The sequence below is a fragment of the Tursiops truncatus genome, chromosome 9, assembly GCF_011762595.2.
Source record: "Tursiops truncatus isolate mTurTru1 chromosome 9, mTurTru1.mat.Y, whole genome shotgun sequence".
Classification (NCBI taxonomy): Eukaryota; Metazoa; Chordata; class Mammalia; order Artiodactyla; family Delphinidae; genus Tursiops; species Tursiops truncatus.
This window is the reverse complement of record NC_047042.1, coordinates 2,101,700-2,128,722: the sequence shown is the minus strand read 5'-3', so window position 1 is coordinate 2,128,722 and position 27,023 is coordinate 2,101,700. Positions and strand designations below refer to the sequence as shown.

At 36.8% G+C, this 27,023-nt stretch overlaps 1 protein-coding gene across 1 annotated transcript in view; it reads left to right on the top strand.

The window, feature by feature from the left end:
- Positions 1–27,023, top strand: part of ZPBP (zona pellucida binding protein) — a 101,472-nt gene that overhangs the window by 25,732 nt on the left and 48,717 nt on the right. Inside the window, exons 5-6 of the mRNA XM_019939917.3 lie at positions 14,421–14,639; positions 26,925–27,001. Of these exons, the coding sequence (XP_019795476.1) occupies positions 14,421–14,639; positions 26,925–27,001 (296 nt within the window). The remainder of the gene's footprint in view (positions 1–14,420; positions 14,640–26,924; positions 27,002–27,023) is intronic.

Sequence of the window (27,023 nt, the reverse complement as noted above, 5' to 3'; positions counted from 1 at the left end):
TTCATTTTGGTGCTTTGTTCTTAGGTGTGTGTATGTTTATAATTGTTCTCTCTTCCTGATAGGTTGTCTTTTTTTATTATAAAAAAATGTTACCCTTTAGCTATAGTAGCATTTTTTGTTTGTTTTAAAGTTTACTTTGCCTGATAATTGAATAGCCATTCCTATTTTCTTGTGATTGCTGTATACAGGATGTATTATTTTGCACCCCATCGCTTTCAGTCTATTTGTATCTTTGCATGTAAAATGTGTCTCATGTAGACACTAAATAGTTCATTGCTTTTTAAATCCAGTTTCATAGTCTCTGCCTTTTGATTAGATAATTTAATCCATTCACATTTAATATTATTATTTATATAAGTGGATATACGCTATCATTTTATTTTATGTTTCCCTGTCTCGTGTGTTCTTCTATTTCTCATTGTCTTGTGAATTAAGTGAATATTTTCTAATGTAGCATTTTAATTACTTTAATGATTTTTACTATATATTTTTGGGTCATTTCCTTATTGATTGCTCTAGAAGTTACGACATATATCTTTTTTTTTTTTTTTTTTGCGGTACGCAAGCCTCTCACTGTTGTGGCCTCTCCCGTTGCAGAGCACAGGCTCCGGGCGCGCAGGCTCAGCGGCCATGGCTTACGGGCCCAGCCGCTCCGCGGCATGTGGGATCTTCCTGGACCGGGGCATGAACCCGTGTCCCCCGCATCGGCAAGCGGACTCTCAACCACTGTGCCACCAGGGAAGCCCAACCACATATATCTTAACCTATCAGAATCAGCTTGACATCTTTACAAACTTAATTCTGGTGAGATAGAGAAACCTTAGTCTTATGTAGATCTATTCCTTTTCCATGCTTTTTGTGGTATTAATATTATACATATTACACCTGTAAATGTTACAAAACTAACAATACATTTTATAATTATTATTTTGTGTAACTTTATGTATTTTAGAGAAGCTGAAATTAGGAGAGCAAGTGTATATTTATAGATTTTGTTACATTAGCCTTCTTGTTTATCATTTTTTATTTTCTTTGTTTGCTTTTTTTCAAGTTTCCATCTGTAGTTATTTCCTTAGTCTAGTACAGCTTTGCTCCCACCCACCTCCATTGTGCTCCTATTGGAAAATATATATTTATGTTTGGTCCCAGTGATACATCATATACAAATTCTTTTATACAATTGCTTTTTAAATCAGTAAAGAGGAAAGAAAGTCGAAGAAATATGCACTTATTCTGTCTATATAATTACATGATTTACTGGAGTGCTTTGTTTTTTGTGTGTGGATTCAGATTATTGACCGAGGTTATGTTCTTTCAGTCTTGTTAAAAAACAAAATTCAAGAAAATTTGAAGATCTAATTAGCTTTATTAGGTAATTCATGAATCGGGGAGCATCCCATCTAGCAACTAGAAGGTGGCTCTGAGGGGTTGTATGCTATTAGCAAACGAAAAGAAAGGATTATTTTTAGACTAGGCCCTCTTTTCTTGAGGGTGTGGGGAAGGGAGTGGCAGGGGTTTTGGTTTTATCATGCAGGTTGCTTCTTCTTCCTCTGGGGACTGGAGGAGGCCTGTGTGATAGATTACTTTACTGTTAGACTAGAAAATTCCAGACTGGTTGATTAGGATTGCATTTGTGGGAGAGGTTGAAACTGCCATTAGATTAGATATTAAGTGTAGTTTTAGTATCTTGGGGCTTAGCACATGTGACACAATTTTGGGCCTGTGGTTTTCTTTTTAACAGTCTGAAAAACTTTTAGCTGATTCTTTATTCTGTCAGGTCAGATCTACTGTTGAGCTTCTTATTGTGTTTTTCCTTTCAGTGTTTTTCCTTTTTACCTACAGAATTTCCACTTGATTCTTTTTTTTATAATTTTTTATAGATAGTTTCTATTTGATGTGACATTATTAAAATACCTCCCTTCATTAATCATGATTTTCTTTTGTTATTTTAACACATTTATATGAATGCTTTGAAGTCTTTAGTTTTTAATATTTATCTTTAAAAGTGACCACATCTGGTCACTCTTAAACAGGCAATTTCTGCTTCCTAGTTTTTTCCAGTGTATAGGTCATACTTTCCTGTTTCGTTGCATGTCTCATGAATTTGTTTGGAAACTGGACTTTTTAGATAATGTATTGTAGCAACTCTGGGTCCTGGTCCATTTCCTTCCCCCACCCTCCAGATTTGTCATAATTTTATCCTGTTTATTTGTTTAGCAGCTGGCTAGATTATTTCAGTGAGGTTCACTCCCGCTGCCACCATAGTGTGAGGCCTCCAAGGTCTGTCCTAGGAAGGTGCACTTTGGGTGTACCCATAGAGGTTTCATGTATCTGTTGTTTTCAACCATGCCCTGAGGCATAAATTCCTCTAAAACCGATCCAGTTCAGTTTGGGTTCCCCAGGTCTGTTTGAGATTTGTTCTGACCTCAGGATAGCTCCTTCCAGCTGACACCTCCTGTGTTGCTGTCTGACAAACTAGGCTGCCTACAGTTTCGCCTTCTCCCAGTTGTCTTTCCCCATATTGCCAGTGTTTTTGAAAGTGCCCTGAGGTTTGAGCTTCCCCACAGTTTATCACAAGGACGTCAGTTCCTTTGAGAAGAGATTCTGAGCTCTCTGTTCTACAGCCTGCTGCTCATCCCCGGCAGATTCTCTGAGCCACTGCTCTGGAGCTGGGGCTGGGGACGGTGGTGTGCTTCTCTGTGCGTGACACACTGCTTTAGGAACTTAGCATCTGTTGGAGGGGGTAGCAGCAGCAGCCCCGGGTCTCCACAGCATGTTTCTCCTGTGTGGACACTTCACATGACGAGCTGGACAAGGCTGATGGGCTCCCATTGTTTTCAGAATTGCTGCTGCCAGGTTAGAGCCTCCATCTCACAAAGTGGGGAGGTGGAAGGAGGGAGCCCTCACCTCTCAGCTGTACTCACCCACAACTTCCCTTTAGCACCAGGTAGCTCTGGTCTGCATGAGAAAGGCTGACCTCCTGTCCCTTCTTGGGGAGAGGGAGCCTTGTGCCCTTGGCTGCCCCAGTCTGGAATGGAGTTGCCATCTAGCTTGGATTTCGTTGACTCCTTCATGATCTCTAAAAACCTTTCCTCTTAACTATTTATTTCTGGAATATCAATTAAACATATTTGTTAGGGCTCCTTAATTTATCATCCATATCTTTTCACTTGTCTTTCATATATACAGATCTTTAAATGTGTTTAAGGTACCATTGTCCAATTTATCAAACCTGTCTTCAGCAGTGTGAAGTCTGCAAGTTTAGCTAGTCTATTCACTTTCTGTTTTAACTTTGGTGCCATTTTTCTATTTCAATGACTATACTTTCCATCCCCAGTATTTCCAATTGGATCTTTCTCTTTAAAATCTCCACTTGTTCTTTAGTCATATGTACCGGTTTTTGTTCTATAATTTCCTATTCTTAATTTATTACTTTCTTTAATATTTTGAGATATATATTTCTTACTTTTATTTTTTAATTTTCATAATGTGTATGAAAACTTGTTCATACCCATATCCCTCACAAAAATAGGTGTTATTGCTCTTTTATTTGTATAGGGGTATAAAATGTTATGCCACCGTTGTGATTGCATTTTCCTTAGTACTAGCATCTCTGAGCATCTTTTTCTGTGCTTATTATTCCTTTTGAGATTTTCTATTCATATTTTTACCTGTTTTACTAAGTTATTGTGTTCTTGCCAACTTCTAGTAAGTTCAAATACTCTAACTCTGAGTATAGATCAGTAGTTTTCAAATAGTAATCTATGGACTCCTTGGAGTCCCTGAGTCCCTTTCAAGGGGTCAGCAAGGTGAAAACTGTTTTTGTAATTATACAATGATATTATTTACTGTTTTAACTGTGTTGAGATTTACAGTTGAAGTGGGTAAGCTACTGTGGAACAGTCGTCCACAATTACGCAAAAAAGCTGTTAAAATGTTTCTTTCTAACCAACTACATATCTCTATGAGGCAATAAACCAACACACCATATGTCACTGAATGAACAAGTAAGTATAAGACTCCAGCTGACTTCTATTAAGCAGACCTTAAAGAGCTTTTCAAAATATAAAACAATACTACTGTTCTCACTGATTCTCTTTGAAAAGTGTTATTGTACCTAAAAGTGTTTTTTTTTATGTTACTGCCTGATGAGTTTCTATCATTTTAAAATGAATTAATAAACATTTAAAAAGGTTTTCAGTTTGAATTTTTTGTATCATAAATATTGGTAGATATATCCTACATAAAAGTTCTTTGGTGGTCCTTAGTGATTTTCAAGAATGTAAAGAGATCCGGAGACCAAAACTTTTGAGAACTCCTGTAGATGTTTATGTCATTTTTTTTATCATTCCCATTTTTCTAGAGCCGTATATGTCTTTTTTCTTTTAAAGCTTCTGATTTTCATATGAGGATTTTATTTTTTAAACTGTTGCAGGGATTCCCTGCAAGGACTTGCTGGACTCAGCAGAGTTGTACTCAAGGCTAAGGTGAGGGACACACAGTAGGAATGGCAGGGGGAAAGTCACGGCCAGAGCCAGGTGAAATCCACGTACGGGACTGCTGTGCTATCCTTCCTGTGTGAGGTTGCATTGAGCCCCCTCCTTTCCTTAGTGGTAAAAATCCAGTAAGCTCTGTGCCGACTCAGCACCCAGGCGCTGATTGGGAGCTAGTCATGAAGGCTCCCTCTGCCTGACAACGACAGAAGTCCCAAACTCCCAGAGGTGCAGGGTTCAGTTCCTCAGGTGGGGAAACAGTTTTATCACATGGGGAGCAATGCCTGTCCGTTTAGGGAAATACTTACCAGCCAAGGGCCAATCCTGTAGGCAGCCTCCAGCCTGCTGTGTTCTCTTTTATACAACTTGTTAATAACTCATTTACAAGCGGATCCTGAGTTGCTGTGTGTGTAAATGTGTACTTCTCCCAGAGATAAGAAGCTGTCTTCAGAAAAGGACACTTTTGATAGAGTTTTTGAGGGCATTTTGAAGATATTGTGGCTTATATTGAGATTTCTTTCTATCAAATGTAATAGCATGATACATGCCGGATTTCTGGAAGGAAAAAGGAGTTCTTTTTTAGCCCATGAACCAGAGGAGTGCTTGCTCTGTCTGCAGTCCTTGCTGGGAGCCTTGCTGCAGCTTCCAGGGTCCATCTGATAAGGTTCACTCTTCTACATGGTTCTTGTATGTATCACATCACACAGCTTTGATGTGATAAATCATGATATAATCAATATAAATCAGTCATTTATCATATGGGAATATATGTATCAGTAAATGCATGATATTGATAGGTTTTTAAGATTTATGTCTCAATGTGACATTGTTTTTCAGTTTTCTTATTCACAGTTTCATGGACCTTTTTGGTGTGGTGACACAAACCTTTCTTCAGCTTACAGAGTGTTTTCCCTGTTTGTCCCCTGATTAACTTCTCCTTTGTCTGCTCTGTTCTCTCCTGGAACTCCTTCACTTTGACATAGGATATCTGGGATCTCTCTTCCTTTTCTCTTCTTTTGCTCTTGTCATTTTGTTTCTAATTTTGATCTATGCTATCTGAGAATTTCATTACTTCATCTCCAAACATATTTTTAACCTTGTTTTCATTTATTACTTCAATTAATTTTTAAATTTTCAGTATTTGTATTTAAAAATTTTTTCCAGGATGCTTTTCGTATTTAGCATCACTTCTCTTCTACAATAGCTTTATAATAGTTTTATGGATATATTTTCTATCCTTACTAGTTAGAATTTTAAAAACTTATTTCTGAATGCTTCCTACATTAATTTTCTTTTATGTTATTTTCCCTTGCTTTTTCATTTTCATGCTTTTCTTTTTTTTATTATTTATTTATTTTTTGGCTGTGTTGGGTCTTCGTTTCTGTGCGAGGGCTTTCTCTAGTTGCGGCAAGCGGGGGCCACTCTTCATCACGGTGTGCGGGCCTTTCACTGTCACGGGCTCTGTTGTTGTGGGGCACAGGCTCCAGATGCGCAGGCTCAGTAGTTGTGGCTCACGGGCCTAGTTGCTCTGCGGCATGTGGGATCTTCCCAGACCAGAACTCGAACCCGTGTCCCTTGCACTGGCAGGCAGATTCTCAACCACTGTGCCACCAGGGAAGCCCCTTCATGCTTTTCTTTAGTGACTTTGGAACTCCCCAGATTTGGTTGGGAGAATCTGTGGTTTTCATTCATGTTTGTAAATGAATTAGAAGCTGTCTGGTCTCAACCTTGAATACAAAGGCTTATAGTAGCTTGGTCTGTGCACTCAATTTTGGCTTAAATGAGCAGGTAGGAAAGTGAACAGTGGTGGCTATCACTTTAGTGAGAGTGGAGAGTGTCTCCTCAGCAGGCCCCTTGATTAACAAAAGTAGCAACAGAGCTCCCTGTCTCAGAAGGTAAACTTTTCTGATTTCTAGTACCGTGGATTTATCATTTTTATATTTCTTGTATCATTTCAGTGAGATTTTGAAACGGATAGAAAAAAAAAACCCTATTCTCAGTTTCAGGTGTTGCAATTGAACTCAATAAAGCTTATAGATAAGTTAGAAACATACTTTTTTTTTTGCCTATTGTTGGCAATTATATGACACCCTTTTCTTCTAAGATGAATATTTATTTATTTATTTACATCTTTATTGGAGTATAATTGCTTTACAATGTGGTGTGTTAGTTTCTGCTTTATAACAAAGCGAATCAGTTATACATATACATATGTTCCCATATCTCTTCCCTCTTGTGTCTCCCTCCCTTTCACCCTCCCTATCCCACCCCTCCAGGTGGTCACAAAGCACGGAGCTGATCTCCCTGTGCCATGCGGCTGCTTCCCACTAGCTATCTACCTTATGTTTGGTAGTGTATATATGTCCATGCCGCTCTCTCGCTTTGTCACAGCTTACCCTTCCCCCTCCCCATATCCTCAAGTCCATTCTCTAGTAGGTCTGTGTCTTTATTCCTGTCTTACCCCTAGGTTCTTCATGACATTTTTTTTTTAATTCCATATATATGTGTTAGCATACGGTATTTGTCTTTCTCTTTCTGACTTACTTCACTCTGTATGATATACTCTGGGTCTATCCACCTCATTACAAATAGCTCAATTTTGTTTCTTTTTATGGCTGAGTAATATTCCATTGTATATATGTGCCACATCTTCTTTATCCGTGCATCCGATGATGGACACTTAGGTTGTTTCCATCTCCGGGCTATTGTAAATAGAGCTGCAATGAACATTTTGGTACATGACTCTTTTTGAATTATGGTTTTCTCAGAGTATATGCCCAGTAGTGGGATTGCAGGGTCCTATGGTAGTTCTGTTTGTAGTTTTTTTAAGGAACCTCCATACTGTTCTCCATAGTGGCTGTACCAATTCACATTCCCACCAGCAGTGCAAGAGTGTTCCCTTTTCTCCACACCCTCTCCAGCATTTATTGTTTGTAGATTTTTTGATGATGGCCATTCTGACTGGTGTGAGATGACATCTCATTGTAGTTTTGATTTGAATTTCTCTAATGATTAATGATGTTGAGCATTCTTTCATGTGTTTGTTGGCAATCTGTATATCTTCTTTGGAGAAATGTCTGTTTAGGTCTTCGGCCCATTTTTGGATTAGGTTCTTTGTTTTTTTGTTATTGAGCTGCAAGAGCTGCTTATAAATTTTGGAGATTAATCCTTTGTCAGTTGCTTCATTTGCAAATATTTTCTCCCTTTCTGAGGGTTGTCTTTTGGTCTTATTTATGGTTTCCTTTGCTGTGCAAAAGCTTTGAAGTTTCATTAGGTCCCATTTGTTTATTTTTGTTTTTATTTCCATTTCTCTAGGAGGTGGGTCAAAAAGGATCTTGCTGTTATTTATGTCGTAGAGTGTTCTGCCTATGTTTTCCTCTAAGAGTTTGATAGTTTCTGGTCTTACATTTAGGTCTGTAATCCATTTTGACCTTATTTTTATGTATGGTGTTAGGGAGTGATCTAATCTCATACTTTTACATGTACCTGTCCAGTTTTCCCAGCACCACTTATTGAAGAGGCTGTCCTTTCTCCACTGTACGTTCCTGCCTCCTTTATCAAAGGTAAGGTGACCATATGTGCATGGGTTTATCTCTGGGCTTTCTATCCTGTTCCATTGATCTATCTTTCTGTTTTTGTGCCAGTACTATACTGTCTTGATTACTGTAGCTTTGTAGTATAGTCTGAAGTCAGAGAGCCTGATTCCTCCAGCTCCGTTTTTTGTTCTCAAGATTGCTTTGGATATTCTGGGTCTTATGTGTTTCCATACAAATTGTGAAATTTTTTGTTCTAGTTCCGTGAAAAATGCCAGTGGTAGTTTGATAGGGATTGCATTGAATCTGTAGCTTGCTTTGGGTAGTATAGTCATTTTCACAATGTTGATTCTTCCAATCCAAGAACATGGTATATCTCTCTATTTGTATCATCTTTAATTTCTTTAATCAGTGTCTTATAGTTTTCTGCATACAGGTCTTTTGTCTCCTTAAGTAGGTTTATTCCTAGATATTTTATTGTTTTTGTTGCAGTGGTAAATGGGAGTGTTTTCTTGATTTCACGTTCAGATTTTTCATCATCATTGTATAGGAATGCCAGAGATTTCTGTGCATTAATTTTGTATCCTGCTACTTTACCAGATACATTGATTAGCTCTAGTAGTTTTCTGGTAGCATCTTTAGGATTCTCTATGTATAGTACCATGCCTTCTGCAAACAGTGACAGCTTTACTTCTTCTTTTCTGATTTGGATTCCTTTTATTTCCTTTCTTCTCTGATTGCTGTGGCTAAAACTTCCAAAACTAAGTTGAATAATAGTGGTGAGAGTGGGCAACCTTGTGTTGTTCCTGATCTTAGTGGAAATACTTTCAGTTTTTCACCATAAGGACGATGTTGGCTGTGGGTTTGTCATATATGGCCTTTATTATGTTGAGGAAAGTTCCCTCTGTGCCTACTTTCTGCAGGGTTTTTGTCATAAATGGGTGTTGAAATTTGTCGAAAGCTTTCTCTGCATCTATTGAGATGATCATATGGCTTTTCTTCTTCAATTTGTTAATATGGTATATCACATTGATTAATTTGTGTATATTGAAGAATCCTTGCATTTCTGGAATAAAACCCACTTGATCATGGTGTATGATCCTTTTAGTGTGCTGTTGTATTCTGTTTGCTAGTATTTTGTTGAAGATTTTTGCATCTATGTTCATCAGTGATATTAGCCTGTAGTTTTCTTTCTTTGTGACATCCTTGTCTGATTTTGGTATCAAGGTGATGGTGGCCTCGTAGAATGAGTTTGGGAATATTCCTCCCTCTGCTATATTTGGGAAGAGTTTGAGAAGGATAGGTGTTAGCTCTTCTGTAAATGTTTGATAGAATTCGCCTGTGAAGCCATCTTGTCCTGGGCTTCTGTTTGTTGGAAGATTTTTAATCACAGTCTCAATTTCAGTGCTTGTGATTGGTCTGTTCATATTTTCTATTTCTTCCTGATTCAGTCTTGGCAGGTTGTGCATTTCTAAGAATTTGTCCATTTCTTCCAGGTTGTCCATTTTACTGGCATAGAGTTGCTTGTAGTAATCTCTCCTGATCTTTTGTATTTCTGCAGTGTCAGTTGTAACTTCTCCTTTTTCATTTCTAATTCTATTGGTTTGAGTCTTCTCCCTTTTTTTCTTGATGAGTCTGGCTAATGCTTTATCAATTCTGTTTATCTTCTCAAAGAACCAGCTTTTAGTTTTATTGATCTTTGCTATCGTTTCCTTCATTTCCTTTTCATTTATTTCTGATCTGATTTTTATGATTTCTTTCCTTCTGCTAACGTTGGATATTTTTTGTTCTTCTTTCTCTAATTGCTTTAGGTGCAAGGTTAGGTTGTTTATTCGAGATGTGTCCTGTTTCTTAAGGTAGGATTGTAGTGCTCTAAACTTCCCTCTTAGAACTGCTTTTGCTGCATCCCATAGGTTTTGGCTCGTCGTGTCTTATTGTCATTTGTTTGTACGTATTTTTTGATTTCCTCTTTGATTTCTTCAGTGATCACTTCGTTATTAAGTAGTGTATTGTTTAGCCTCCATGTGTTTGTATTTTTTACAGACCTTTTCCTGTAATTGATATATAGTCTCATAGCATTGTGGTCGGAAAAGATACTTGATACAATTTCATTTTTCTGAAATTTACCAAGGCTTGATTTGTGACCTGAGATATGATCTATCCTGGAGAATGTCCCACGAACACTTGAGAAAAATGTGTATTCTGTTGTTTTTGGATGGAATGTCCTATAAATATCAATTAAGTCCATCCTGTTTAATGTATTATTTAAAGCTTGTGTTTCCTTATTTATTTTCATTTTGGATGATCTGTCCATTGGTGAAAGTAGGGTGTAAAAGTCCCCTACTATGAATGTGTTACTGTTGATTTCCCCTTTTATGGCTGTTAGTATTTGCCTTATGTACTGAGGTGCTCCTATGTTGGGTGCATAAATATTTACAATTGTTATATCTTCTTCTTAGATTGATCCCTTGACCATTATGTAGTGTCCTTTGTCTCTTCTAATAGTCTTTATTTTAAAGTCTATTTTGTCTGATATGAGAATTGCTACTCCAGCTTTCTTTTGGTTTCCATTTGCATGGAATATCTTTTTCCATCCCCTTACTTTCAGTCTGTGTGTGTTTCTAAGTCTGAAGTAGGTCTCTTGTAGACAGCATATATATGGGTCTTGTTTATGTATCCATTCAGCCAATTTGTGTCTTTTGGTGGGAGCATTTTGTCCATTTACATTTTAGGTAATTATCGATATGTATGTTCCTATTCCTGTTTTCTTAATTGTTTTGGGTTTGTCATTGTAGGTCGTTTCCTTCTCTGTGTTTCCTGCCTAGAGAAGTTCCTTTAGCATTTGTTGTAAAGCTGGTTTGGTGGTGCTGCACTCTCTTAGCTTTTGCTTGTCTGTAAAGGTTGTAATTTCTCCATCAGTCTGAATGAGATCCTAGCTGGGTAGAGTCATCTTGGTTGCAGGTTTTTCTCCTTCACTTTAAATATGTCCTGCCAGTCCCTTCTGGCTTGCAGAGTTTCTGCTGAAAGATCAGCTGTTAAACTTATGGGGATTCCCTTGTGTGTTATTTGTTGTTTTTCCTTTGCTTCTATTAATATGTTTTCTTTGTATTTAATTTTTGAGAGTTTGATTAATATGTGTCCTGGCGTATTTCTCCTTGGATTTATCCTGTATGGGTCTCTCTGTGCTTCCTGGACTTGATTAACTATTTCCTTTCCCATATTAGGGAAGTTTTCAGCTATAGTCTCTTCAAATATTTTCTCAGTCCCTTTCTTTTTCTCTTCTTCTTCTGGAACCCCTATAATTCGAATGTTGGTGCATTTAATGTTGTCCCAGAAGTCTCTGAGACTGTCCTCAGTTCTTTTCATTCTTTTTTCTTTATTCTGCTCTGCAGTAGTTATTTCCACTATTTTATCTTCCAGGTCACTTATCCGTTCTTCTGCCTCAGTTATTCTGCTGTTGATCCCATCTACAGTATTTTTCATTTCATTTATTGTGTTACTCATCGTTGTTTGTTTCATCTTTAGTTCTTCTAGGTCTTTGTTAAATGTTTCTTGCATTTTGTCTATTCTATTTCCAAGATTTTGGATCATCTTTACTATCATTATTCTGAATTCTTTTTCAGGTAGACTGCCTATTTCCTCTTCATTTCTTAGGTCTGGTGGGTTTTTATCTTGCTCCTTCATCTGCTGTGTGTTTTTTTGTCTCTCATTTTGCTTATCTTACTGTGTTTGGGTTCTCCTTTTTTCAGGCTGCATGTTCGTAGTTCCCGTTGTTTTTGGTGTCTTTCCCCAGTGGCTAAGGTTGGTTCAGTGGGTTATATAGGCTTCCTGGTGGAGGGGAGTAGTGCCTGTGTTCTGGTGGATGAGGCTGGATCTTGTCTTTCTGCTTGGCAGGTCCACGTCTGGTGGTGTGTTTTGGGGTGTCTTTGGACTTATTATGATTTTAGGCAGCCTCTCTGCTAACGGATGGCGTTGTTTTCCTGTCTTGCCAGTTGTTTTGCATAGGGTGTCCAGCACTGTAGCTTGCTGGTCGTTGAGTGAAGCTGGGTGCTGTGTTGAGATGGAGATCTCTGGGAGATTTTTGCCATTTTATATTATGTGGAGCTGGGAGGTCTCTTGTGGACCAGTGTCCTGAAGTTGGCTCTCCCACCTCAGAGGCACAGCACTGACTCCGCAACACCAAGCGCCTTTCATCCACATAGCTCAGAATAAAAGGGAGAAAAAGTAGAAAGAAAGAATTAGTAGAAGTCGTAAGAAAGAAAGAAAGAAAAAAGAAAGAAAGAAAGAAAGAAAGGAGGGAGGGAGGAAGGAAGGAAGGAGGGAAGGGAGGAAAGAAAGAAAGAAGATAGAGTAAAATAAAATAAAGTAAGATAAAATATAATAAAGTTATTAAAACAAAAAATAATTATTAAGAAAAAAAAACGGGCAGATAGAACCCTAGGACAAATGGTGGAAGCAAAGCTATACAGACAAAATCTCACACAGAAGCATACACATACAGTCACAAAAAGAGGAAAACGGGAAAAAATCATAAATGTTGCTCTCACAGTGCACCTCTTCAATTTGGGATGATTCGTTGTCTATTCAGGTATTGCACAGATGCAGGTACATCCAGTTGATTGTGGAGCTTTAATCCACTGCTTCTGAGGCTGCTGGGAGAGATTTCCCTTTCTCTTCTTTGTTTGCACAGCTCCTGGGGTTCAGCTTTGGATTTGGCCCCGCCTCTGTGTGTAGGTCGCTGGAGGGCATCTGTTCTTCACTCAGACAGGATGGGGTTAAAGGAGCCGCTGATTCGGGGGCTCAGGCTCACTCAGGCCGGGGGGGAGGGAGGGGCACGGAGTGTGGGACGAGCCTGTGGCGTCAGAGGCCGGCGTGACGTTGCACCAGCCTGAAGCATGCTGTACGTTCTCCCCGGGAAGTTGTCCCTGGATCCCGGGACCCTGGTAGTGGCGGGGTGCACAGGCTCCCTGGAAGGGAGGTGTGGATAGTGACCTGTGCTCACACACAGGCTTCTTGGTGGCAGCAGCAGCAGCCTTATTGTCTCACGCCCGTCTCTGGGGTCCGCGCTTTTAGCCGCGGCTCGCGCCCGTCTCTAGAGCTCCTTTAAGCAGCGCTCTTAATCCTCTCTCCTTGCGCACCAGGAAACAAAGAGGGAAGAAAAGTCTCTTGCCTCTTCGGCAGGTCCAGACTTTTCCCCAGATTCCCTCCCGGCCAGCCGTGGCGCACTAACCCCCTGCAGGCTGTGTTCACGCCACCAACCCCAGTCCTCTCCCTGCGCTCAGACTGAAGCCCCAGCCTCTGCTCCCAGCCCCGCCCGCCCCGGCGGTGAGCAGACAAGCCTCTCGGGCTGGTGAGTGCCGGTCAGCACCGATCCTCTGTGCTGGAATCTCTCCACTTTGCCCTCCACACCCCTGTGGCTGCGCTCTCCCCCGCGGCTCCGAAGCTTTCCCCCTCCGCCGCCCGCAGTCTCCACCTGCGAAGGGGCTTCCTAGTGTGTGGAAACCTTTCCTCCTTCACAGCTCCCTCCCACTGGTGCGGGTTCCATCCCTATTCTTTTGTCTCTGTTTTTTCTTTTTTCTTTTGCCCTACCCAGGTACGCAGGGAGTTTCTTGCCTTTTGGGAGGTCTGAGGCCTTCTGCCAGCGTTCAGGAGGTGTTCTGCAGGAGTTGTTCCACGTGTAGGTGTATTTCTGGTGTATCTGTGGGGAGGAAGCTGACCTCCGCATCTTACTCTTCCGCCATCTTCCCCTCGTCCCCTAAGATGAATATTTAAACTTAGGGAAGTCTCATACCTGAGTTTGAGGCAGCATGACATGGTGGTTAAGGGCACAGACTCTGGGCTAGGCTCCTCAGCTAGAGTCTCAGTTTTGATAGCACAGGCATTAGGCATGTGACATAGTATCCCTCAATACATGCTGGATGTGAAGATTATACCAATCTTTAATAATCTTAGGAGATTTAAATGAGTTTCTGTTTTTAAAGTGCCTATAACAGCATTTGTCACTTAGTAGCTGCTAGATAAGTGCTTGTTAAATTAAAAAAATATTTATATATGGCTGTATATAGAAACATATACAGTTCACCTTTGAACAACATGGGTTTGAACTGTGTGGGTCCATTATACATGGATGTTTTCAGTAGCAAATACTGCAGTACCACACGATCCAGATCCACACATTGCAGAACCCTGGATTCAGAGGAATATGGGTGAGGAGGGCTGACTATAAATTATACATGTATTTTCAACTGGGGGTGTGGTTGGTGTTCCTAACCCTAACCCCGCGTTGTTCAAGGGTCAAATGTATTCCAAATAATGATTTCTCTTGAATAGCTGAAATATATTTGAATTGCTTAAATAACCATTGCTGTATTGTTCTCTGTTTAATTTTTTGCAGCTTATCGTGAGCCACATTATTATTACCAGTTCACAGCTCGATATCATGCAGCTCCCTGCAATACTATCTATAATGTTTCTTTTGAGAAGAAACTTCTTGAGATTTTAAGCAAATTGGTTCTTGACCTTTCATGTCAAGTTTTCTTACTGAAGTCTGAATGCCATCATGTTAAAATGCAAAGAGCTGGTTTGCAAAATGAATTGTTTTTTACATTTTCAGGTAAGTATATGCAATTCTTTAAAGAAAATTCTTTGCTTAATTTGCAAAACTAATCTTAGAGACCTGAGTTACTAGCGGCATTTTTAGAATGTAAATGCTATAGATCTGAATGTTTCATATTCTTTACTTTCACTTCTTAGATCTTATAGCCCCCAAATACATTTCTGCTGATTCATGTACTTAATGAAAAGTTTGGGTTCCCAAATAACTTAAACATTGCTATGATAATTTACTATAGAATGGAATTTAGTATGAGGAATATCTATCATGATATTTAGCTACAAAGATTTAATTTGTAAAAGCATGTAATTATATAATAAGCTAGGTTAACAGTTTAGACCAGAGGGACTGTTCTAACAGCTTAGGTTGCTTTTCCTAACAATGCAGAGCAAAAGCCCAATATATTCTGGAAAACCAAGAATTGGACTTAATATCTGAAGACTTTAGATTTATAAAGGGCCCGTTTATGAATGAGCATTTAGGAATACCCATGCATGTGTTCTTAATGGGTCCCAGTAGCAAGAGGACCCCCTCCACTTTTCATCTCAAATGGTATGTTGCTGTTTCCTTTCTTTCTCCTTTACCCTCTGTCCTTGATTCCTCTACTGTCAGTGTTTGTTTACACTTACCTATTTCTCTGATATTCCCTCTCTCTTTCTTGGCCATCTAGGATTGAATGTTTAGATACGAGTGAGAGGTGCGAAGCTTTCAGAGAAAAGAATAAGAGGTGTTCAACCCCATTTTCACTATCTTTTATCTTCCTTACTTCTTTTCTCCAGAAAAAATTTTGAGAGTTGTTCTCCAGCCCCTGAGGCAAATTATGAAAGATAGTCTGAGTCTTTCTTTAGCTCATCAAAGACCCACTGTTAGCATTCATGAGAGTTATGGGGTCTTTGTACCTGGTGTATTGAATAGGTGCTATTAATAGGCATTTAATAGTCTTGAGAAAAGCTGAAAGTGTACTTGAACCCATAAGAGGAAAGAGATGATTTTCAATAGAAATTAGTTCACTGTGGGCTTAATTTGCATTTCTCTAGTGACTCATGATGTTGAGCATCTTTTCATGTGCTTATTGACCATTCATATATTTTTTTGGAGAAAAGTCCATTCAAGTCCTTTGCCCAATTTTGATTTTTTTCCCTAGCTTTATTGATATATAATTGACATATAACAATATGTTAGTTCAAAGTGTACAACATAAGGATTTGATGTATCTATATATTGCAAAATGTTTACCATAATAAGGTTAAACACATAGATCTTCTCACATAGTTACAATTTATTTATTTCTGCAGTAAGAACTTTTAAAATCTACTCTTCTAGCAACTTTCAGATATATACAATACAGTATTATTAACTATATTAACCAAGCTCTGCGTTACATCCTGAATTTATTTGTACCTGAATTTATTTGTCTTCCTTCATTCATTTCCCTCACCCCCAGTCCGTGCCCCTGGCAATCATCAATCTGTTCTCTTTTTCTGAGTTCAGTTTTTGTAGATTCCACATATAAGTAAGGTCATACAGTATTTGTCTTTCTCTGACTTGTTTCACTTAACAAAATGCCCTCAAGTTTTATCTGTGTTGTTACACATGGCAGAATCTCCTTCATTTTTATGGCTGAATAATATTCCTGTGTGTGTGTGTGTGTGTGTGTGTGTAGCATATTTTCTTTATCTGTTCATCTGTTGATGGATACTTAGGTTGTTTCTATGTCTTAGCTATGGTAAATGGTGCCGCATTGAACACGTGGGTACAGATATCTCTAAGAGATAGTGATTTCATTTCCTTCAGATGTATATCCAGAAGTGGAATTGCTGGATCATATGGTAGTTCTATTGTTTGTTTGTTTGTTTGTTTTTACCTTTTGAGGAACCTCCCTACTATTTTCCATAGTAGCTATACCAATTCATATTCCCACTAAAGGTGCATAAAGGTTACCTCTTTTCCACATCCTCGCTATCACTCATCTCTTGTCTTTTGGATAATCATCATTCTAACAGATGTGGGTGATATCTCATGGTTTTGATTTTCATTTCGTGATGATTTGTGACGTTGAGCACCTTTTCATTTACCTGTTGGCCATTTGAATACTTTCTAAGAAAAAAAAGTCTATTCAGGTCCTTTTCAATTTTTAATTGGGCTATTTGTTTTTTGTTTTTGAATTGTATGAGTTCCTTATATATTTAGGATATTATTGTCTTATCAAATTTATGTGGTTATCAAATATTTTATACCATTCTCTAGGTTGTCTTTTCAGTTTGTTGATTGTTTCTTTTGCTGTGAAGAAGCTTTTTTAGTTGTATGTAGTCCCATTTGTTTACTTTTGTTTTCATTGCTTGTGCTTTGGTGTCATAGTCATAAAGTCATTGCCAGCACCAGCTTTTCCCTGTGTTTTCTCCTAGGATTTTTATGGTTTAAGTTTTACATTTAAGTCTTTAATCCATTTTGAGTTAATTTTTGTGTGTGGCATGAGATAGGAGTCTAGTTTCATTCTTTTGCATGTGAATGTCCAGTTTTCCCAGTATCATTTATTGGAGTGACTGTCTGTTCTCAACTGAGTATTCTTGGCTTTCTTGTCAAATATAGTTGACCTTACATGCATAGGTTTATTTCCTGGATTTTCAGTTCTATTCCATAGGACTATGTGTTTGTTTTTATGCCAGTACCATATTGTTTTGACTACTATACCTTTGTAATATAATTTGAAATTAGAAATGTGATACTTCCAGCTTCGTTTTTTCTTAGAACTGCATTGATAACTTATTCAGGGTCTTTTGTGATTCCATACAAATTTTAGGATTTTTTTTTTCTATTTCTGTAAAAAATACATTGGAATCTTAGTAAAGATTACGTTGAATCTGTAGGTTACTTTGGGTTTTATGGATATTTTAGCAATATTAATTTCATTCAATTCATGAACATGAGGCATCTCCATTTATTTGTGTCTTCTTCAGTTTCTTTCATCACTGTCTTGTAATTTTCAGTGTATAGACCTTTTACCTCCTTGTTTAAATTTACTCTTATGTATTTTTTTGGTTTTGATAGTACTGTAAATAAGATTGTTTCTTTATTTCTTTTCAGATAATTTGTTATTATATAGAAATTATACCAATTTTTGCATGTTGCTTTGTATCCTGAAACTTAACTAAATTCATTTATTAAGTCTAACAGTTTTTTGCTGAAATCCTTAGGATTTTCTCTATGTAAAATTACGTCATATGCAGACAGAGATAGTTTCACTTCTCCTTGTTTGATTCAGGTGTCTTTTATTTCTTTGTTTTGCCGGACTGCTCTGGCTAGGACTTCCAGTACTATGTTATATAGGTGTGGTGAGAGTGGGCATCCTTTCCTTGTTCCTGATCTTAGAGGAAAATCTTTCAGCCTTTCATATTGAGTATGATGTTAGCTGTGGACTTGTCATACATGGCCATTATTATATTAAGGTAGATTCATTCTGTACCTAATTTGTTGAGAGTTTTATTTTGAATGGAAGTTGAATTTTGTCAGATACATTTTTGCATACATTGAGATGACCATGTGGTTTTTATTTTTCATTCTATTAATGTGATAAATCACATTTATTGATTTGCATATGTTGAACCGTCCTTGCATCTCAGAGATGAATCCCACTTACTCATGTTGTTTGTTAGTTTTAATGTGCTGTTCATTTTGGTTTGCCAGTATTTTGTTGAGGATTTTTCCATCTATATTCATCAGGAATATTGGCGTATAGTTTTCTTTTTGATTAGTGTCCTTATCTGGCTTTAGTATCAGGCCTTGTAAAATGGTTTGAGCATGTTACCTCCTCTTCAGTTTTTTTGAAGTTTGAAAAAGATTCACATTAGTTCTTTAAATATTTGGTAGAATTCATCAGTGAAGCCATCTGGTTCTGGGCTTTTTTGTGGGGCTGGGGGGAAATTTTTGGTTAATGATTCTATCTCCTTAGTCACTATTGATCTGTTCAAATTTTCTACTTCTTTATGATTCCAGTCTTGGTAGGTTGCATGTTTCTAGGAATTTATCAGTTTCTTCTCAGTTGTCCAATTTTTGGTGTATAGTTATTCATAGTAGTCTCTTTGGCTCCTTTGTATTTCTGGGTATCAGAGCAATGTCTCTTCTTTAATTTATAATTTCATGTATTTGGATCCTCTTTTTTTCTTATTATAGCTAAAGGTTGTCAGTTTTATCTTTTCAAAAAACCAAGTTTTGGTTTTGTTAACCATTTCTATTTTTTCCTATTTCATTTATTTCTGCTCTAATGTATTATTTCCTTTCTTCTGCTAATGTTGGGATTAGCATGATTTTCTTTTTCTTATTCCTTGAGGTATAATGTTACATTTTTTATTTGAGATCTCTTTGCTTGATGTGTACTCATTTTGCTTTTTTCTAAGAATTTTTAAGTTTACCACCTACATTTAGATCTCAGATTCATTTTGAGTTAATTTTTGTATATGCTGTGAAATATGGATCCAACCTCATACTTTTGAATGTGGATGTACGATTATCCCAACACCAATTTTGAAGAGACTGTTCTTTTCTCTTTGAATTGTCATGGTACTCTTGTTGAAACTTACTTAGCCACAGGTATGTGAATTTATTTCTGGGCTGTTAATTCTATTTCATTGCTCTGTATGCCTATTCTTATGGTAGTCCACAACGTTTTGATCATAAGGTTTTGATAGTAGGTTTGTTTGTAGTAATATTTGAAATTGGGAAGTGGGAGTCCTTAAATTTTGTTCTCCCCTTTTCAACATTGTTTTGGCTATTTGAAGTCAGTTGCAATCCCATATGTTTTTTGCACCTGCTTTTTCATTCCTGTTGAACAAGGCCATTGGGGTTTGCATTGAATCTGTAATGTCTCTAATGTTACCTCCTGAACAATATTGTCTTCCAGCCCATGAACACAGGATAGCTCTCCCTTTATTTAGGACTTTGTCTTAGTCTGTTGGGCTGCTGTAACTAATACCATAGACTGGGTAGCTTATAAACAATGGAAATTTATTTCTCACATTTCTGGAAGCTGTAATTCTGAGGTCACAGTGCCACCATGTTTGGTGAGGGCCCTCTTAAGGGTTACAGACTTTTCATTATGTCCTCACATAGCAGAAGCAGCTAGGGGTTTCTCTGGAGCCTCTTTTGTAAGAGCACCAATCTCATTCATAAAGGCTCTATTCTCACGACCTAAGCACTTCCTAAAGACCCCACCTCCTAATACTACCACATTGGGCATTAGCATTTCAACATAAGAACTGGGGGGGGGGGATAAAATATTTAGAACACAGCAGACTTCTCTATCAGCAGTGCTTTATACTTTTCAGTGTGTAAGTCTTACACCTCTTGATAAAGTAATTACTACATATGTTATTGTTTTTGATGCTATTGTAAGTACAATAATTTTCTTTTTCACATTGTTCACCGCTAGTATGTAGAAATTCATTGATTTTTTTGTGTATCTTACATCTTGGTTTAATTAATTAAGAGTTATTTTATGGTGCTTGGAATTTTTAGTATTTTCTATATGGAAGATTATGTCACCTAAGGATAACAATAGTTTTACTTATTTCTTTCCAATTTGGATAACTTTTATCTCTTCTCTATCTATTTTGTGCCAAATTGCTCTTGCTAGAATGTCAATATATTGTTTAGTAGAAATGGCAAAAGTGGACATCCTTGAATTGTTCTTGATCCTAAGGGAAAAGTTTAAGTGTTTCACTATTGAATTTGATATTGGCTGTGTGGGTTTTTCATAAAAGCTCTTTATCAGGGTGAAGCAGGTACTTTCAATTCCTAGTTTATTGAGTGTGTTTTTTTTTAATCATGAAAGGGTGTTAGCTTTTGTCAAATGTTTCTTTTGTATCAAATGAGATGATCATGGTTTTTTTTTTTCCCTTCTATGAATGTTGTGCATTGTAATTTTTGATTTCCACATGGTGAACCACGCTTGCACCCCTGCAATATATCCCACTTGGTCAGGGTATATATATATATATTTAGTATGCTGCTGGAATAATTTTGTACTTCTGTTATTGAGAGTATTTGCATTCAAATTGATATTAGCCCAGAGTTTTCTTTTCTTGTGATGTTATTGTCTGCCCTTGGTATCAGCATACTACTGGCTTCATGAAATGAGTTTTAAGAAGTGTCCCTTCCTCTTCTATTCTTCTGAAAGTGATGGAGAAAGATTTCTTTTAATAGTTAATGTTTGGTAGAGTTCACCACTGAAGCCATTGGGTCCAGGGTTTTCTTTATTGGAAGATCATTGATTACTGATTTGATCTCTTTGTTACATTACTGTTCATATTTTGTGTTTCTTCTTGGGTCAGTTTAGATAATTTATATTTTCATCTATTTCATGTAAGTTATCTAATTTTTAGCATACTATTGTATATAATATTCTTATAATCCTTTTTATTTATGAAAGATAGATAGTAATGTCCTCTACTTTAATTTCTCTTTTATTCTTTGTCTAGATGTTTGTCTTTTGTCTAAAGTTAATATTGCTTTTCCAGCTTTCTTTTGATTCACGTTAGTATGGTGTGATTTTCTCCACCCCTTTACTTTTAGTCTATCAGTATCTTTATGTTTAAAGTGGGTCTCTTGTAGATGAGATATAATTAGATCTTTAAAAAATTCATTCAGACAGTCTCTGTTTTTTAATTGGTGAATTTAAACCATTGACTTTAAAAATGATTATTGGTGGAGTTGGATTAACATTTACCATATTTGTTACTGTTCTGTTGCCCCTTTTCTTTGTTTCTTTTTCCTCTTCCACTTTTTTGCCTTCTCTGGTTTTAATCAAGCATTTATATGACTCAATTTGTTTCTATTAACATATCAATTATAATTCGTTTTTTACTTTAAGTGTTTGCCCTGTAGTTTGCAGTACACTTTTATGACTAATCCAAGTCTACTTTCAAATAATGCTGTACCATTTCATGGGTAGTACAAGTACTTTACAATAGAATTCCCAAATTTGCCCTCTCTTCCCTTATAAAACTGCAGTAATTTATTTTACTCATCCATAAGCTTTTGAACAAGCTATTGTCAGATCAGTTAAGAATAAGAAAAACAGATTTACTATTACCTTCTTTTATTCCTTCTCTAGTGCCCTTCCTTTATTTAGATCCAAGTTGTGGACACGTATTGTTTTCCTTCTTTATGAAGAACTTCTTTTAATGTTTCTTATAAGTCTGGGTTTCTGGTGACAGATTCTCTCAATTTTTGTTTTTCTGAGAAAGTCTTTGTTTTTATTTCAGTTTTGAAGAATAATTTCACGGAATTCAGTATTTTAGTTTGGTGACTTTTTTTTTTTTCAATACTGTGTTTAAAATCATTCACACTGTTCTCTTGCTTGCATGGCTTCTGAGGAGAAGTCTGATTTAATTCATTTATTTTTAATTTTTTTCCATTTTCTTACTGTGGTAAAATACACATACATAAAATTAATCTTAACCATTTCAAGTATACAGTTACATGGCATTAAATACATTCATGTCTAACTGTTATCATCATTTACCTCAAAAACACTTTCATTGTGAGAAGCTGATATTCTGTTTCTACTAAACAATAAGTTGCTCTTTTCCCTACAGCTCCTAGCATCTACCCTTCTACTTTCTATCTCTGTGATTTTATCTAAATATCTCATATAAGGGGAATCATACAGTAGTTTTCTGTTTGTTTCTGGCTTATTTCACTTAGCAAAATGTCCTCAAGTTTAGTCCATGTTGTAACATATGGCAGGATTTTCTTCCTTTTTAAGAACTAATAAGATTTCATTCTGTGTATATACAACATTTTGCTTCTCCGTGAATGCATTGATGGCCACTTGTGTTGTTTTCAGTACACTATTGTGAATAATGCTGCTTATAGGTGCATTCAGTTCTTTTGGGTATATACTCAAAGGTGGATTTGCTAGATCATAATAGTAATTCTGTTTTTATTTTTATTTTTTTTTGAGGAACTGCTACTATTTTTCCACAGTGGCTACAACATTTTACATTCCCACCAACAGTGTACAAGAGTTCCAATTCACCACATTCTCACCAGCACTAGTTATTTTCTTTTGTTTTCATAGTAACCATCCTAATGGGTGTTTGGTAGTGTCTCATTATAGTTTTGATTTGCATTTCCCTAAAAATTAGTTATGTTGAACATCGTTTCCTGAGCTTATTGGCCATTTCTACATCTTCTTTGGAGAAATTCCTTGTCAAATTCATTACCCATTTTTTAAAAAAATTTATTTATTTATTTGGCTGTGCTGGGTCTTAGTTGCAGCATGCTGGTTCTTAGTTGCAGCATGTGCGATCTAGTTCCCTGACCAGGGATCGAACCCAGGCCCCCTGCACTGGGAGCATGGAGTCTTAACCACTGGACCACCAGGGAAGTCCCTCATTGCCCACTTTTGTTTTTTTGTTCATTTTTTAATCTGGTTGTTTGCTTTTTTTGGTATTGAGTTTTAGGAGTTCTCTACATATTCTGTATATCTATCCCTTATCAGATATGTGACTTGCAGATATTTTCTCACATTCTGTAGGTTGCGTTTTAACTCTATTGCTATTGTGTTTTGATGCACACTTTAAAAAATTTTTTTGATAAAGTCCACTTGTCTGTTTTTTTCTTTTGTTTCTTGTACCTTTGGTGACATATCCAAGAAATCATTGCCAAATCCAATGAAGCTTTTGCCATAAGTTTTCCTCTAAGAATTTTGTAGTTTTATTTTTTACATTTAGGTTTTTGATCCATCTTGAGCTAATTTGCATGTATGGTGTTAGATAAGAATCGAAATTCATCCTTTTGCATGTGGATATCCAGTTTTCCCAGCACCATTTATTGAAAAGGCAGTGCTTTCCCCATCGAATAGTGTTGACACCATTGTCAAAAATCATTTGGCCATATATGTGAGGGCTTATTTCTGGGCTGTCTGTTATATTGGTCAATATTTCTGTCTTTATGCCAGTAACACACTGTTTTGGTTACTGCAGCTTTGTAGTAAATTTTGAAATCAAGGATTGTGATTTTTAGCTTTATTCTTTTTTAAGACTTTATATAAAGTCCCTTGTGATTCCGCATAGATTTTAGTGTGGATTTTTCTGTTTTGCAGAAAATGTAGTTGGGATTTTAATGTTGATTGCATTGAGTCTATAGATTGTTTTGTGTAGTGTTGACATTTTAATGATGTTACCTTTTCCAGTCTATGAACATTGCATGCATTTCTGTATGTCTTCTTTAATTTCTTTCAACAATGGTTAAGTTATAATTGTAAGTTAATTCCTGAGTATTGGTTAAGTTAATGGTTAATTAATTGGTTAATTCCTCAGTATTTTATTCTTTTTGATGCCTTTGTAAATGGAATTGTTCCCATAATTTTCTTTTCAGGCTTTTCATTGTAGTGTATAGAAATGTAGCTGATTTGTGCATTGACTTTGTATTGTGCAACTTTGCTGAGTTTATTTATTAGTTCTTAACAGTTTTATTTGTGGAATCTTACTGTCTGCATATGAGATCATAGCATCTCTGAACAGAAGTAATTTTCCTGCTTCTTTTCCAATTTGGACGCCTCTTATTTCGCTTTCCTGCCACAACGCACTGGCTACAACTTGCGTTACTGAGATGAAATGGCATAGTTGTATGTTGGCCCATCCCTGAATTCTGGCAATAAACCCCACTTGCGCATGGTGTATGGTCCTGTTAGTAAGCCCCTGAGTTTGGTTAGTATTTTGTTGAGTTTTTCATCAGTGTTGATTAGGGATATGGGACTGTAGTGTCTTATGGTGTCTTTGTCTGGCTTTTGTGTCTGGGTAACGCTGGCCTCAGAGGATGAGTTTAGAAGTGTTACCTCCTCTTCACCTTTTTGGAAGTGTTTGAAAGGATTGGTATTAATTCTTCTAACTGTTGTTAGAACTCACCACTGAAGTCATCCAGTCCTGGGTTATGACTGTTTTGTTTAAGACCTCTATTTCCTTACTTATCTTCTATCTGACTCTTCTGTCCACTGTTGTGAGATATTGAAGTCTCCAAATGTTATTGTAGAAATGTATATTTCTCTTTTGAATGCTGTTAGTTTTTACTTCAAAAATTTTCATGGTCTGATATTAGGTATGTAAATGTTTATATTTGCATTACATATTCTTGCTGTGTTAAACCTTTTATTAGTATATATTGTCCTTATTTGTCTCTTATACCCTTTCTTGATTTTAAGTCTATTTTATCTCTTATGAGTGTAACAGCTCTTGTTCTGTTTTGGTTACTATTTGCATGGAATATCTTTTTCCATCCTTTCATTTGCAATCTATTTTTGTTTTTGTATCTAAAGGGAGTCTCCTATAGACAGTACATAGTATGATTATGTTTTTTTTATTCATTCTCAAATCTCTCTCTTTTGACTTGAGAATTTAATCCACTTATTTATTTGTTTATTTTTGGCTGTGTTGGGACTTCATTGCTGCATGTGGGCTTTCTCTAGTTGTGGTGAGTGGGGGCTACTACTCATCGGGGTGTGTGGGCTTCTCACTGTGGTGGGCTCTCTTGCTGTGGAGCATGGGCTCTAGGCTTGCAGGCTTCAGTAGTTGGAGCATGCGGGCTCAGTAGTTGTGGCGCATGGGCTCTAGGGAGCATGGGCTTCAGTAGTTGTGGCTCATGGGGTCTAGAGTGCAGGCTCAGTAGTTGTGGCGCACGGGCTTAGTTGCTCTGTGGAATGTGGAATATTCCTGGTCCAGGGCTTGAACCCATGTCCCCTACTTTGGCAGGCGGATTCTTAACCACTGCGCCACCAGGGAAGTCCCCAATCCAATTACTTTTAAAATGATTATTGATAATGCAGAATTTACCTGTGTCATTTTGCTATTTGTTTTCTTTATGCTTTATAGCAGTTTTGTTCCTCATTTCCTTCATTATAGTCTTTTTTGTGTAGTTGACTTTTTTGTAGTTAAATGTTGAAATCTTTTTCATTTCCTTTTGTGTATATTCTATAGTTATTTTCTTTGTTGTTACCACAGGAATTGCATTTCACATTCCTAAGTTTATAACACTCTAATCTGAATTTATACCAACCTAACTTCTACACCATTTGAAACTCTCCTTTAACAGCTGTATCCCCACCTCTTTCAGTTGCTGATGACATAAACTTGCTACTTTATAAATTGTCTGCCCCAAAATATAAACTAATAATTATTTAAAATGAATTAGTCTCTTAATTTATATAGAAAACAAAGTGTGGAGTTACAAACCAAAGTTACAGTAATACTAGCCTTTAGACCAATTGTTTTTTTGTAAGTATATTAGGCTCTTAAGTCATATATAGAAAAATTGCTGTTACAATCCGATCTGACAGTAACAGCAGCTTCTGTCGTCCGTGTGCTTACCTTTGTTAAGGTCTTTATTTCTCTTCATGCAGCTTCACATTACCTCCTAGTATTCTTTCACTTCACCTGCAGAACTCCCTGAGCAGTTCTTGCTGAGCAGGTCAGGTGGTCACAAACTCCCTCAGCTCTTGTTTAGTTAGGAAAGTCTTCATTTCTCTTTCACTTTTGAAGGGCAATTTTGCAGGTTATAGGATTCTTTCCTTGCTCTTTGTTTTCTAGTACTTATCACCTTATCACAAAATATGTTTCTGTAATGATGACTGTTTATTGTTTTTATGTATTGTTGTTTATTCTCATTTGCTGCCTTAGAATATAATTTCCAGAGAGTCAGGGAGTTTGTAGATTTTGATCACTTACGTGTCTCGGACTCTTAGAATAACTCTTAGTATGTAATAGACTCTCGATAATTACTTATTGAATAAATAGGTACATCAATGCATGCATATATGACTATGTTCATCATTTTAGTTACCATGGCCACTACTGTAGTCCAACCTCATTCTCTTTTCAGTATTGTTATAATCATTTATCTCTTTGTAGAGATTAAGAATTGAGTTAGTCAAATGACTGACACTATGTTATATGGGTAGAGTTAAGTAGAATATTGAAAGAGTAAACACATTTATACATACATATACATATATATGGTATAAAAGGCAAAATAATTCCATTGTTAAAAATTGTATGATGTCAGTTGCCACATACTCTTAAGTTCACTGCAATAGGTTTTCCTGATTTATATAAGATAAATTTTTATATTAGGTTTTTGGCTGAAAAGAGTGATTTAACATTTGGAAAATTGCTTAATTTTTTAGTGGAATAGAAATATTAGATACATGATCTATTTTATATTTCAAAAGCCAATTTAAATATTGTGATATAGTAGTTTAGACCCATGATAAAGTATAAAATATTTTCTCAGTTTCATCTCTAGACACTGAAAAAGGACGCAAACCATGTGCAGACCATAGTTGTGAATCTTCCAAAAGACTATCTAAGGTACGTTATGTGAGGTGAGAAA